General features: G+C 43.6%; 1 protein-coding gene across 3 annotated transcripts in view; it reads right to left on the bottom strand.

The window, feature by feature from the left end:
- The window catches only part of DNAJC16 (DnaJ heat shock protein family (Hsp40) member C16), a 43,095-nt gene that overhangs the window by 25,661 nt on the left and 2,773 nt on the right, over positions 1-14,661 (bottom strand). For 2 of the 3 annotated variants that reach the window (XM_040461952.1, XM_040461956.1), the window contains exons 3-4: positions 9,160-9,226; positions 7,141-7,477 (exon numbers count right to left, since the gene is read on the bottom strand). In XM_040461952.1, coding sequence (XP_040317886.1) covers positions 7,141-7,477; positions 9,160-9,226 — 404 coding nt within the window. Of the gene's footprint in view, positions 1-7,140; positions 7,478-9,159; positions 9,227-13,372; positions 13,558-14,661 lie in introns of all 3 variants that reach the window. The other variant, XM_040461964.1, reaches the window with a different exon arrangement.

Raw genomic sequence — 14,661 nt, 5'->3', positions numbered from 1 at the left:
TCACCCTAAACCATCTCCTATAGACCAGACGCCAATTTATTATACAATCCCAGGCGGTACGCTCAGGTAACTGCGCCATTCCGGGTGTCCTCTACAGGGTTTTGGGACACCCGGGGGGACCAGAATCAGTAATCAGAAAGGTGGCTGGTGGGCCTGGAGTCAGGATGAGGGATGCAGGCAGCCCTGGAGAGCAAAGGGAAACCGGAAAGATCTTCAGAGCCTGCTGTTCCCTCTACTCTTGCCCCAGGTATCCCTGAAGCTCGCAGTCACACCCCTTGTGCGTTGCCTCCTCAGCAAGGCGTGTCCTGTCTGGCCAGCTTCAGCCTGTCACCTCGCCCTGGCCTTCTCTAGTACCTGCCCTGCTCACCACGCCGTTGCCCTTTGATGGACTCGGTTTCATTTAGTTGTGTGCAGTCACTAGAACACAGCTCTATGAGTACAGGGACTTTTGCTTATTTGGTTTACTGCTGCATCCAGTTCCTGGCACTTACTAGGTACTCGATATTTACTGTTTAAAAAATGCTTTTATTTATTTTTGAGAGAGGGAAAGAGACAGAGTGCCATCAGGGGAGGGGCAGAGAGAGGGGGAGACCCAGCATCCGAAGCGGGCTCCAGGCTCCGAGCTGTCAGCACAAAGCCCGACATGGGGCTCGAACTCACGAGCCGTGAGATCATGACCTGAGCTGAAGTCGGACGCTCAACCGACTGAGCCACCCAGGCGCCCCAGAAGGTACTCGATTTTTAAAACAGAAACCAGTGAATTCAAAAATCAGTCAGATCCAGATTCAAGGCCCAGCTCTGCTCCCCACGAGCTGTGTAACTTGAGGCAAGTCATTTAACCCCTCTGCCCCGGTTTCCTCATTTGTAAAACGGAGGGAAGTTGTTCGGTCAGGACTAAATGACACAACAAAAAATGACCTAATCCAGAGCCTTGAACACAGTGGGTCCCTAATTAATTACAACTGCTCTTATGAAGTATTATTCCATCCCGACCATGGTGAAGCCCGAGACCATCTCTGTGTGGTGCCTCGAGGAGAAGGTCTCCTCCTGCAGAGTACGATAAACGCGTCAACCTTTGCTCTTCATGCCCTCCTTCCCCTACCTTTCCTGCACTCCCATCAGTACGGCTTTTTTCCCAGTTAAAATAGAACACAAGTGATTAGGTTTCATTTCTTTTACTTAAATTACCGTTGGGTCTTTACATAAATCATATTAACTGTAAGTGTTTCGGGGGCCCCTGGGTGGCCTGTTTGGTTAAGCATCTGCCTCTTGGTTTCGGCTCAGGTCATGGTCTCACGGTTTATGAGATCGAGGCCTGGGTGGGCTGGGCTCTGTGCTGACAGGGCAGAGCCTGCGTGGGATTCTCTCTCTGACCCTTCCCGGCTCATGCTCTCTCTTTCTCTCTCTCTCTCCCCTTCAAATTAAATAAATAAACATTAAAAAAAATACAAGTGTTTCCACATTTATAAAGGCTACTTCCTTGGATTGTTTCTACAAAGGACCTCAATTCTTACCATCATAATCCCATTTCTAAATTCTGGAGGTATTTTACTTCTCTCCTATAGATTAACTAGCATAAGGACTGGAAAAGAATAAAGAATGATAAATATTTTGTGTTTCAATTCATGGTATTTTTCCTCCTGAGAAGATATTGAATAAGAATTCAGATCTAGGGCGCCTGGGTGGCTCAGTCGGTTGGGTGTCTGACTTCGGCTCAGGTCATGATCTCATGGTTTGTGAATTCGAGCCCCGCGTCGGGCTCTGTGCTGCCAGCTCAGAGCCTGGAGCCTGCTTCGGATTCTGTGTCTCCCTCTCTCTCTGCCCCTCCCCTGCTCATGCTCTGTCTCTCTCTCTCTTTCAATAATGAATAAATGCAAAAAAAAAAAAATAAATAAAATTAAAAAAACAAACAAACAAACAAGAATTCAGATCTCACCCCCCACCTCCCCACCCAAGCTGGGAAGGAAGAGTAAGAAAAGCTGGCAGGGCTGTGATCTCGCGGAGACTCAGGCTGGGAAATGACCAACGAACTGGTGGTGACTTAGGGTCTGAGTCACAGTGAACAACACGGTCGCCATGGTCGCCTCTGCTTTTGGATGTTCTACCCTTCAAAGTTCAGGGTCCGTAACGCAAGCTCAGCTAGGCCAACAGCAAGTAAGAGTAACCACGTTTTCTTATCTTGATTCAGCATAGCCTGGCGAGATGACAGACGGATATGCCCGAAATCCAAACAAACATGAGTAGCGAATTTAAAAGAAAGGCAAAGCAGATGTGGCCTCTTTCAGAAACATTATTTGATTTTGATATGCATTGATGTTTCTGGCTAGTTTGCAGACCTTGGCTAATCAAAAACACTGACATTTTCTTCCCTCTCTGGGGTTGTAAGAAGTCTTCTTTGTGCGCTAAACGTGTCTGTGCCACACGTGTTTCGAAGTAGCACTTGTACCTTTCATCGTATGATCCCAGACACGTAGTTTGCATCTTTGAGGGGACTTCTTTCTCCTTCTCCTCTGCAGCATACACACATTCACTTTTACTTCAAGTTTTGCATACGTCTTCAGGAACCGTACAGAACCAGCTGCAGGAACAGGCCACCGCAATTCCGACTGAACACAAACCCATCGATAAAATAACTGCTAAGATGCAAACAATGTGAAATGGAACAAAATCGAGGACCTGCAGCTAAAGCAGAGTTTTAAAAGCCAGCATTTAGATAGATCCTTTTTCTAGACAGCGTGAAACTGCTACACGCTTAGCAATTCCTTAAAAGAGAGGAATCGTTCGTTCATTCATTTATTCCTTCTTTTAACCTGAGAAGTCACGGGAAAGAATTTCTGCACGACGGTTCCAATCGGGTAGCCCTAAAATGGTATTTGATTTCAAGACCCTCAACCTCCCTGGCGCTCTGGTAGCTCTGTCTGTGCCTCCCCGGGGGGCACTCAGTGCGCCGTGACAATTCACGTGTGTCTCCCACTTGGGTGTGCGGGTGCAAAGGCCACGTTTGACGTATTTCTGAAGCTGTGCAGCACGGCAGGTAAAAGTGGCCCCTGGAGTTGAGCTCCCGGGTCCATGTCCCCACACTGCCACTTGTGGATAGTGTGATCTTGATCAGTTCCTTAGCCTTCCTGGGCTTCAGTGCCCTCATCTGGAAAATGGGGCTAATAATAGTCTCTCCCTCAACTGAGTTGCTCTGGGGATAAAGATAATCCATACAAAGCACCTGGCATAGTGGAAAACAACTAAAAGGCTCAAGAAAAGCTATTATATTCGTGTCTAACATAGTACTTGGCTCATCAAGAAGAAAGTCTGAAATGAGAACGAGAATCCCTTCTCTCCTCGGCTTACTCCTGCAATGCTGTACTATTCCGCACTTGCGAATGTAATTCTGTACTTGCAAATGTCAAGTGTGAATTCTCAGGGTACATATTTTCTCTTCAACTAAACAGCGAGCTCCCTAAGGGCAGGGGTAGTGCTGACTACTTCTGGTCCTCCCCCTTGGCGCGGCTGTCCACGAATGCCGGCTGCTTTGGCACGCTAGTTGCTGTCGCACTGCGTGACCAGAGCCTCCACCTGAAGGGCCGCAGCATTTCTCCCTGGGGGCAGGTTCACACGTGGCGAGTCGGGCCTTTTACGTTATTCTGACATAAGGTCCCAGCTTCCCCAGACCACTCAGCTGATCTCCCTGTTGACTCAGAATAGAAAATTTTTGGCATTATCCTGTCTTAGAGGGTAGTGCTGCCTCACCCGGCCAGGGAAATGGCCATAGATCTCATGGTCGTGCCCAACTCACCCAGCTGTAACCCAGTGGGGCCTGGTGGGAATCTGCGACTAATGTGAACGTTCCAAAGGGGAAAAATGGTTTACAAACCAAACTCATCTAACACATTAGGCCAAACCTGTCTTCCAGGGAACTTGGGGGGTACAGCGGGGGAATGGACTGAGCCCTCAATAAATGTCACTTCTACGGATCTAAATTCCGCTTCTTCCATTCCTGTCACTTGAGTCCTGACTTACCACGATTATACAGCACGGCAACCTAAAAGAATGCCAAGATCTTCTATCACTACAGATTTAAGGACATTAGAAGACAGGACAGCACGGGGCGCAATGCAAGGATTATAGGGCCAGCCTACCTGGGTTCAAATCCCAGCTTTGCCAAACACCAACGGTGAGACCCTGACAAGGTGCCAAAAATGAGCTAAGTGTCTGAAAAATGATGGATGACAACAGCACTGGCTTCAAATGGCTGCCGTTTAATACGAGTTGATTTTTACAATTGTGTTGGGCATATGGTAAATTATCAATAAACGGAAGCTAATATTATAAAATTTTCATGTCATCACGCACAGTATGTCCAGACGGTAGCTACTATTTAGAACGACTCAAATCCAGCTCTTCCCTGCCGATCCAGTAGCTCAAGTCAATGCAGAGTCAACTGTGACCCTGTCTCTCCTTTTTTCCTCACTCCTCACATTCAGATGGGTCTCCAGGAGCCAGGTCCCTCCAGACTTCCATGATCCTACCTCTCAAATATCTTACACTTGTCCACCTCTCTCTGTTCCCACTGTCCTAGTCTGGGTCAGTGGTTGCTGTCACGCTGGGGCCGGTGACCTCTCCCAGCTTCTCTTCTTACTTTCTTCAGTCCGTCCTTCACGCGGCTCTAACAGCTTTCCAAAGCGTAGATCAGATTAAAGCATAGCTCTATGTGACAGCTTTCCTTGGCTTTATTACATACTGTAAAATAAAGTCCACTTTTCCTTCGTCGTCTTCTTTTTTTTTTTTTTTTTTTAAGTAGGCTCCACACCCAGCCTTAAGCCCAACACAGGGCGTGAGCTCACAACTCTGAGATCGAGAGTTGGACGCTTAACCGACTGAGCCACCCAGGCGCCCCGAAAGTCCCCTTTTTGAGCCTGGACTTTTAAGGCTCCTTACTACCTCGTCCCAGCATACTCTTCCTCCTTCCTCCCCTCGTCTACACCCGAGTCACACCTTGCGACTGGCTCTCCTGTGGACTCTCTTTGTTTCTCTGCCTGTAATGTTACTCTTTGGTTTCCTGCCCATCCAACTTCTAATTACCTTTCAAGACTTAAGCTAAATGTAAGTCAAAAGTCGGTGCCTGGGAGTCAGTGAGTTGAAGAAAGTAGGCTAATATAGCTGAGAATGATTTTTAAAAATGTATAAAATAGGTGCCTTGAATTTTTTTTTCTTTGGTAAACCAGAAAACCTAGTTGACTCATTTTTATGACTCATTTTATGTTTGTGTTTGATCCATGTCAGGCACTTCGTGTAATTTTTTTTTTTTTTTTCATTTAATCTTCCTAACGACCCTATTGGTTTGACATTATCACATCCACTTTGGAGATGAAGAAACCTGGGTTAGGGGATTTGTCCAAGGGCAGCAAGATAGTAAATGACAGAGCTGAGATCTGAACACCGGTCTGACTCCAAAGCCCAGGGCTGCAGCACAGGTCACCAAACGCTGTGCTTCGCGACCTCACGTCGTGTGTATTTGCCTGACATGTTTAAAATGTAATGTTGGCCCTGATCTGACTTCGGTGTAGACGCATTACCACCCTGAGTTATGCAGTGCCTAATGCCAGTTCCTGGTGAGATAGCTTTCAGTATACCAAGTGGGGTGGCATGAAACGCAATTATGCTTTTTTGACGAGGAAGCTGTGCAGTCCAGGGGTTCCAGCTGAGGTCAGCCTCTCGTTCATTCATTATGCACCACGAGCAAGCACCTACTGACTTCCCACCACATGTATGACACTATGTTAAACTTATTTCCTTGTCTTTCTCCAAGAACTTCTTTATTCAATCTCAGGAAAGCCGTCTGGCAAATCTGAGTGCTTCCGAACCACAGGCTGATAATTTCTGCTTTAGAATAAGTGAACTGATGGCTTTCAGTGGCACTTTCTCTCCAGAGAAATCAGGCCCTGTGTTTGAGCTGGGCCTTTTTTAGTTACTCAAGAATAGGTCTGCTAATGCCTATGAAACACAACATACACACGCAATTCAATAATTCCAACTTTTAAAAGTTATTAAAATAAATATCCTGTCTGGATGGCTAACATTTTCCTGGCACTAAGTGGTAACTATGAACACAGGAAAGGCTCATCGGTGATCGAGAGTGGTCACCCATAACCGTTAGTGTTACGGAGTGAACTATGTCCCCTACCAGAATCCAAATGTTGGAGTCCTAACCCCCAGCACTTTAGTATGTGACTGCATTTACACAGAAACTTCATGGAATTAATTACGTTAAAACTAGGTCATTAAAGTGGGCCCTAATCCAGTTTCATCGGTGTCCTTATAAGAAGAGATTAGGACATGAAAGGGAGAGAGAGAGAGAGAGACACCAGAAATGTGCACATACAGAGGCAAGCCCACGTGACTGTGCATGGAGAGGGCGGCCGTGTGCAAGCCAAGGAGAGAGGTCTCAGAAAAAAACGAAACCTGCCCACACCTTGACCATGGACTTCTAACCTTGAGGACTGTAAGAAAATAAATTTCCGTTGTTTCTGTGGTATTCTGTTAAGGCGGCTCCAGTAAACTGAATCAAAGAACGAAATCACAGGGGCGCCTGGGTGGCTCAGTCTGTTAAGCGTCTGACTTCAGCACAGGTCATGATCTCACAGCCTGTGGGTTCGAACCCCGCATCGGGCTCCGTGCTGACAGCTCAGAGCCTGGAGCCTGCTTCGGATTCTGTGTCTCCCTCTCTCTGCCCCTCCCTGCTCACACTCTGTCTCTCCCTCTCTCAAAAAATAAACATTAAAAAAAAAAAAAAAAAAAAAAAGAACGAAATCACACACAGTGTGAAGAATAACCTGCAAATCCCACCGGCATCTAAATTGATGCTTTAGGGCTGCTTTGTCCAACTGATAGTTTTTAAGCTTCTCCTATATATTAGGCCCCCAGCTCGATGTTAGGAGACTCTACGGATAAGGCTTCAAATTAGCAATGGGAAACGCAAGAGGCTGATACATTCCCCTGCTCTGAAAACGTGTCCTTGGAAGACACCAGTCACCATGAACTTGTGAGAGAAATCGCAGCTTCATTTCCCCGGTAGCCTATATAATTCAAGACATGAAGGTCACCTTCTCCCATACAAACATCTTCCAGCAAATAAAATGATCTTACCCAGTCCTTCCAGTTCTTGAACCACTTCTTTCCAAACGGGCTCGATGTGGATGCAGCTGAAGCACCAATCTGAGGTGATCTTAATGAGGTAGGGTTTCTTGAAGCTATCTGGAACCACTTCGTTCACATAATGTGAAAAGTGCAATAAATACTTTTCATCAATGGAGTCCCGCCGCTCCGAATTAAAAGGGAAGTGAAAAAAAGACTCATCAAAGTAAAAATTCTCATGGAAATGGCGGAAGCGATACTCTCGTTGTTGTTGCTTCTGGTAGCCCTGGTTCTCTCCGGCATCTCCGTAGTGATCGTAATTCGATCTCTTTTCTTCGTTGGAAAGGATCTGTGAGGAAAGAAAAAAAAAATAAGACATTTAAGAAGTAGGGAAAGTTTCACCCAGAGGATTTTCCTGTGAGCGGCATGGAAGACACAGGAAGAAAATGAATGTAGAGCCACGACATGGTTAGATATTCTCAACGTAATCTGCAACATACCAGGAGACTCTACTTTCTTTCTTTCTTTTCTCTTTCTTTCTTTCTTTTTCTTTCCCAATTTTTCTAAGATATTATTTTATATGTTATTTATTTATTTATTTACTTACTTATTACATGAAATTTATTGTCAAACTGGTTTGCATACAACACCCAGTGCTCATCCCAACAGGTGCCCTCCTCCATGCCCATCACTGCCCCCCCCAGCCCCCATCAACTGTTTATTCTGTTTTTAAGAGTCTCTTATGGTTTGACTCTCTCCCTCCCTCCCTCCCTTTTTTTTCCCCTTCCCTTCCCCCATGGACTTCTGTTAAGTTTCTCAGGATCCACATAAGAGTGAAAACATATGGTCTCCGTCTTTCTCTGTAGGACTTATTTCACTTAGCGTAACACTCTCCAGTTCCAGCCACATTGCTACAAAAGGCCAGGTTTCATTCTTTCTCATTGCCAAGTAGTATTCCATTGTGTATACAAACCACAATTTCTTTATCCATTTGTCAGTTGATGGACATTTAGGCTCTTTCCAGAATTTGGCTATTGTTGAAAGTGCTGCTATAAATATTGGGGTACAAGTGCCCCTATGCATCAGCACTCCTGTATCCCTTGAGTAAATTCCTAGCAGTGCTATTGCTGGGTCATAGGGTAGATCTATAGGAGACTCTACTTTCAACAGAAACATTAAATATGTCAAGACTGAAATACTTCGGTCATTTAGATACTTATGTTCGTCCTGCCTTCAGAGATTTGGGGTTATCACAGTACTCAATACATCAGTAAAGCAAATAAAACGTAACATACTGTTGATCACCAGGGCTGGATGACAAGAAAATTGACTAGGTTATGCCACTTAAGTTGGAATAACTCAAAGCAAGATATGAAAAGCTGCAAACACCAAAAAGCAGCCACAGGGTTGAGTTCAGTGTCCCGGACGTTAGCTGACTTTGTTTTACTTAATTCTGAAGTCTAAAATTCAAGAGGCTGTTTTCAGATGATGTGCCATTCTATGAGCCAAGCACTGTTTCCTGAAGAGCATTACCCTATACAAACCATAAAGCCATGGACTTATCTTTAATGCACATTCCAGAACAAGTTACTTAAGTGGACATGTTGGAAAATTATTGAAAAAAGTCTGTTTAAATGCATTTGTAACCTTGTGTCACTTTAATAAATTGGGAAGTCAATCTTTCTTTAACAGAAGTTCTAGTATGTGTGCTGTCAAAGTGACCATGTAATAGAAGTTTCTACAAAGGAAAGAGAGACCTACAGTTAGGAATTCTGAGAACTCTACAATTCCAATTAAAGCCTTTAAAATAAGCCAGTTTTTTGTTTTTGTTTTTGTTTTTTTTTAAGAGCTGAAGTATTCAGGCACCAATTTCAACATATTGGATTAACTAAATAAGTTTTCTCTACCATCATCTAGAAACTGGGTCAAGGGCGTTGGGACTGTGCCCCTTCTGAGAGGTCTTTACAAAACTGGCCGCCTAAAGCAGATTTTATACGAGCTAATGGATGCATCACAAGTTTGACAGGATACCTCATAAGCCTTGCTAATTTGGATGAACTTGTCTTCTGCTCCAGGATCTTTGTTTTTGTCAGGATGCCTGAAAACACAAATGGGCAGGCAGTGAGAACGCATTTAATGTTTTACACACAGTCAATTAACATCTTGTACACACGGTTCACTACCTCAGATGGAAGGCCATTTTGTTAGGACGGTTTCTTAAAAATTCACAGGAGAAGCAATCACTTGCTTCGCATGACCGTAATAATTAAGTGAAACTTTGAAACAGGCAGTTTCTACCAAAAGCACTCCAGTGGGGCACATTTTCAAAACACCGGGGAGCACTAGAACAAACGTTCCAGTGAGGAGAGGAGGGCTATGCACATGCCTTTACGTTGTTCCTAATACTGCTGAGCTGGGAGCTGGCTCCAGGCTAATGTCACTGAGGCCTCAGAACCGACTTCCCTTCCCAAGATGGCGGCAATTCCTCCCCATGTTAGAATGTCATCGAGGAAGGTATTTCTTCGGACAACTCGGGAGGATACAGGAAACAGCTTCTAGGACACACTGTGAATTTGTTTCGTAACAACCACATTCCAAGTGGCATTTTGCTGCTGACGTTTAAGAGAGAACATTTTAGTTTCGTTAATGTTCTGCTTGTTCCTTTTTGCCTAAGATGGCCTTTCACCCGTAAACGGATCATGGTTTCAAGGCCCCGTGTTTTAAGGGGTGAGAAAAATCTACAGTTTACGCAAAGTGATTTAAACTAATATTAGAACTAACATTTGCTATTACACACAGCTTGCAGTTAACTGTATCCATTTGCGGTCATTCAGTATTCTATCATCTGCCTGTGTTCATGCCAATTTCAGCTTTGGGGATTTAAAGTCCTGGCAAGTAGGGGCTGGGTTCCACTTCCTTAGAGCTCCCGAAGTCCTAAGTCACTGTTTGCTACCAACTGATTTTTCAATGTTCTCTTTATTAAGAGGCCCTATTACACAGCGTATTTTTTATATAATCACTTCTGCTAACTTCCAGTAAGTTTCCTCTAGCAAAGGTTCAGGAAAGAGAAGCATTCCTTCTTCTGGAAGCAAACGACTGCTAAAAACGGCACCAAGTACACTGGAATAAAGAAATTTCACAACTTGGTCAACTTATTCTGGCCGGGACAAGTTTGAATGAATTATACCACATATCCTGATGTCTCTAAAAATAAATTGCAAATGGCTGTCCATTAAATTTAGACATTATTCCTTGCTTTACTATTTAATTCTTGGTGTGAATATCAGCGGGAAAGGGGAATCTCAGCTGGGTTATCATGAAAATAGTATGACTCAAAGAAACAAGATGGTGGTTCCAAAACGTGCTTCTGGATGACCAAAAAAACCCAAAAAACAAAAACCAAAAAACCCCCCAGTGTTTTAAATACTCAAACTTAGGCTAAAGGCTGAAAAGATAAAATAAAGCACTCACACAAATGAAGATTTAACGTACAGAACTCGGTAGGGCGGTGTGGAAGGAGAGGAAGGGGCTTTTGAGGAGACTGAGCCAAGGCGAGGGCTGTGAGGGCAGCTGGGCCAAAACCACAGATCCTGACGAAGACAAAACCAAGGCCCGGGAACAGGGAGGAAGCCACAAGACAGTTTCAGGTCATGAGAACTATCTTCCTAACTGAGGGGTGCTGCCACGAGGTTGCAAACATTCAGAAAAGGAGAAATCCAGCTCTAGGAAAGCACTGCCCAATACTATTTTCAGTGTATAGGAAACGTTTCACCCACTGCAGTTATGATACTCGTCCTTTAAATCTGGAAGTGAAGAAAAATACTGCACTTGCTATCTACTGACTGTGGAGTCACCTCTAAGGAAATAAAAATGAAGGGAGAAAAAGTAATATACAGAAGTGTTAGGCAAATCGTTTTACTGTTCCAGTGACTGACCCTGTTATATCTATTTGCTTAGGATCAAATTTTACGATGCCTTTTTCTTGGGGTGGGGTTGTTTACATTGCCAATGAAGATGATAAAAGAAAAGTACGTACGTTAAAACCTAACTATTAGGAGAGAAACACAGTTTTCCTGAGAGACAGAGTAACTTTAAATGGTTTCACCGAGGAAGGGGAAAGCTCTTGAGAAGCCGAAGAGACATTATTTAGTAGTAAAACCTAGTAGAGGAAACCTACAAATCCAGGTCAACCACTAACCGCTCCCCCCGCTACTGCTCTGAAAAGTCAAACTGGGAAGCACTGTCCTTTTCAGCGTGTATGAAGCCATCATGAAATGAAACAAGTGATTTCAGTGATAAAACCCTGCCACAGCCCAAACGGCAAAAAGTAACAGCACGGTGAGCACGCAAAGGTGGAGTAAAATTTTAGACTTTCGCTGGATGATATTCTGTATATTTCTACGGTGATGAATTACTCCTAGAGAGAGTCTAATTAAGGAAGAGGAGCGTATGACTCATTTAATTAATATCATAACACCCTTTTCAGCTCTGGAAGACAGAAACGTCAAAGCTGTCCATTTTAACAAATCCCACATACTCAAGCGATCATTTCTGCTTTTCAAATGTGGCCGAAGGCCATACTCTGTCCAAAAGAATGTTGCTACTTCATGAATTTGCTGCAGACTTATAAATTTTGCTTTAAATATAAAGAGGCAAGAGTTTGAAATGATGTGGAAGGCAACTTTGCTGTAAAGAGAGTCCCTGGAAAGAGGCCACACATAATTAGATTGTGTTTTCAGTATCTAATTCTGGACTCCCTGTGATAGGAGTTTGGTTTAAAATATGTATTCAAAACGTCATATTTGAAACTATCTTTTACCTTGATTGCAACCAGCTTAAAACGGAGGCCTTTCACTGAAGAATAACGGTGTCAGGCAGAGTCATGCACGGCCTGCAATGTCATCTGCATGTGGCAGCTTTGCTCCTGCAGAACTTCCTGCCCCGCCCCCCCCAAACCTAACCCACTCATTCTTCTGCTCACGTGGGCAAGTGATTACAAAGTAAAAAAAAGCAATAAACTATCTATTAGCAGAGAAGGTCAAGCTACGGAGCCCAGGGGCAATAAAGACTTATTAACAGTGAGCCTAGATTTCCCCACAGGTAAAAGGGGGACAGCAATATCCTCCCTCATAGGGTAATGATCAGGTTTATGTAAGATAAAAAGCATAGAACCTGGAACCTAGCATGCAGTAGCTTAGTTGGAGCCTCGTAAGAGCCTAGCATGTGCAGTCATGATTCCCATTCCCAAACGGTCTTTTATTATTTACGACTGGCTCTGCCAGCTTCCAGTCACCTGTGCCCTTCCTGTCCTTTCCCTCCTGCTGTGCCCCTCCAGCTACATAATCCAAATACCTCTACTTCTTTGGCGTGTCCAAAGTGTTGGTGGAAAAAACTGATGATGCCCGCCTGTAAATTTTAAATCCATTGCTGTCCTGCTAATTCACAAACACTGGTATACTCTTTAGCATATAGAAAACCTACCTAGGTAGAATTACGACTTTTCTACAATTTTTTTTTTTAACGTTTATTCATTTTTTTGAGAGACCGAGAGTGAGTGGGGGAGGGGCAGGGGCAGAGAGAGAGGGAGACACAGAATACGAAGGAGGCTCCAGGCTCTGAGCTGTCAGCACAGAGCCCGACACGGGGCTCGGACCCACGGACCGTGAGGTCATGACCTGAGCTGAAGTCGGACGCTTAACCCACTGAGCCACTCAGGCGCCCCGAATTATGACTTTTCTGTAGAGTAATTCTTAACAGCCATGTACTCGGTTCCTGAATATTCTTATAAAATTGAGAGCAAAAAAGCTCTTACTCTAAATTTTCTTGAAAGCTTAGAATTAATAATGTAGAAAATAGGATTGGAGAGTCTTCCTTTTAGCATAAAGGGTTACTTTATGAGTAACATCATGGGGTGGTTAGCTTATTCATTGCTGATGACATATATACTTTAAAACTAAAGCTCCCTCCCACTTTAACATTAAATATGCTGGCAGTATCTAGGGTAAGTCTTCAGGCCAAAAGCATTCACAGCAATACAGGCTTTGGATCTCATCACTAAAAAAAAATTAAAAAAAAATTATAGAATAACATGAACATTAGTTCTCCCAAATGAAATATTTTAGACAGATATAGATTTACTGAACATAGACACAGAGACAAATAAAAGCTAACCATAATTTAGGCTGCATTCCCCTACTGCAACTGCTTAGCTTATATTAAACTGCTATTTCTTTGTTTCACCTACCATTCCCGGGCGAGCTTCTTATAAGCCTTTTTAATATCAGCCTGACTGGCTGTGCGGCTGACCCCTAGGACTCTGTATGGGTCAAAATCCAACGCAGACAGAATTTGCAGGACCAGAACCAGAACTATCAAGAACTGCCAGGAAATGCTCAATTTTTTCACTTCCATTTCTCTTCCTTTCCAGAGCTGAAATGATTGAAGAGGCAATAAGTTGCAGCGGTAGAAACCTGGACAGTCTCGCTTTTGCGGTAAAGGGCTAAGATAGACAGATGCAAAACAAAACAAACAAAAGCTGTTTGGCAGGAAAGGTGTCGAGCTGTTTGACCATGTCTTTTGAAATCGACAATCTCACTACTGTTTTTGAATATCACACGTAAGAACTATTCTAGGTGAAAAGGTGAGCGGTAAGACTTCACAGCAACTTGCGAGAATCCTTGCATTAGGTTGGCTCTAGAAATGACTGAAAAATCGATGAGATGGAGAAATAAAAGCAAATGTGGGAAAACATTCGTAGGAAAATCAAGGCAACTACATCTCAAACACACTAGTTCACTTATGCTGACAATAACACTTTAAATTTAAAAATACGTGGCTTCAGAATACTTCACTGAGTACATGCTAAATAAATTCAAGAGATCAGAAGAATTACCAAGTGCGAAACTGTGAAATGACACAGTTGTGACATTCTTGGGGTTAAATAAGTACCAACAGGGAAGTGAGATACTCTAACAAAATAAAAAACTTGTTATGACGCTGCGTACCCCAATTCTAGTCTTTATCACCACACCCAGTGAAGCAAGAAAACAGAGAGGATGCTCTTTAATTTAACCATCAGCAATATGGTTATTGTAAATGGAGACCTAAGAGGAGAAAAACTGGTGAGAAAAAAATTTAGTTTTCCACGTGAAGGGAGATTAATGGCAAAGCCTGTAGACCAGGCATCTTCAAATGTTAAAGATCCATATCTGGTCAGGGTGGTAGCTGAACTCACTGTGGGCTGGGAAATAATCCTGGTTGGTTAATGAACAAGGTAGTGCTGTATTGCACGGGCATTTACGGTCAAGAATTATGAACTCTATGATATCATACAGTGAGTTTTCACGGGTCATATTTATCCTGACTTTACATGAATTACTAACATTTTAAGGTTCAAGTGTCTAAGGTGACACCTTACTTAAGGTGGGCAAATCTGTAACAGTGGTGGATTCTGACAAGTGGAAGTCTAAACACTGGGAGCGATCACAAAATTGACTTGACACGATGGCCAATTTTTAGGACTGCATGCATGCT

The sequence above is a fragment of the Herpailurus yagouaroundi genome, unplaced genomic scaffold, assembly GCF_014898765.1.
Source record: "Herpailurus yagouaroundi ecotype Mexico unplaced genomic scaffold, PumYag 77, whole genome shotgun sequence".
Classification (NCBI taxonomy): Eukaryota; Metazoa; Chordata; class Mammalia; order Carnivora; family Felidae; genus Herpailurus; species Herpailurus yagouaroundi.
This window is presented reverse-complemented; position numbering and strand designations above follow the sequence as displayed.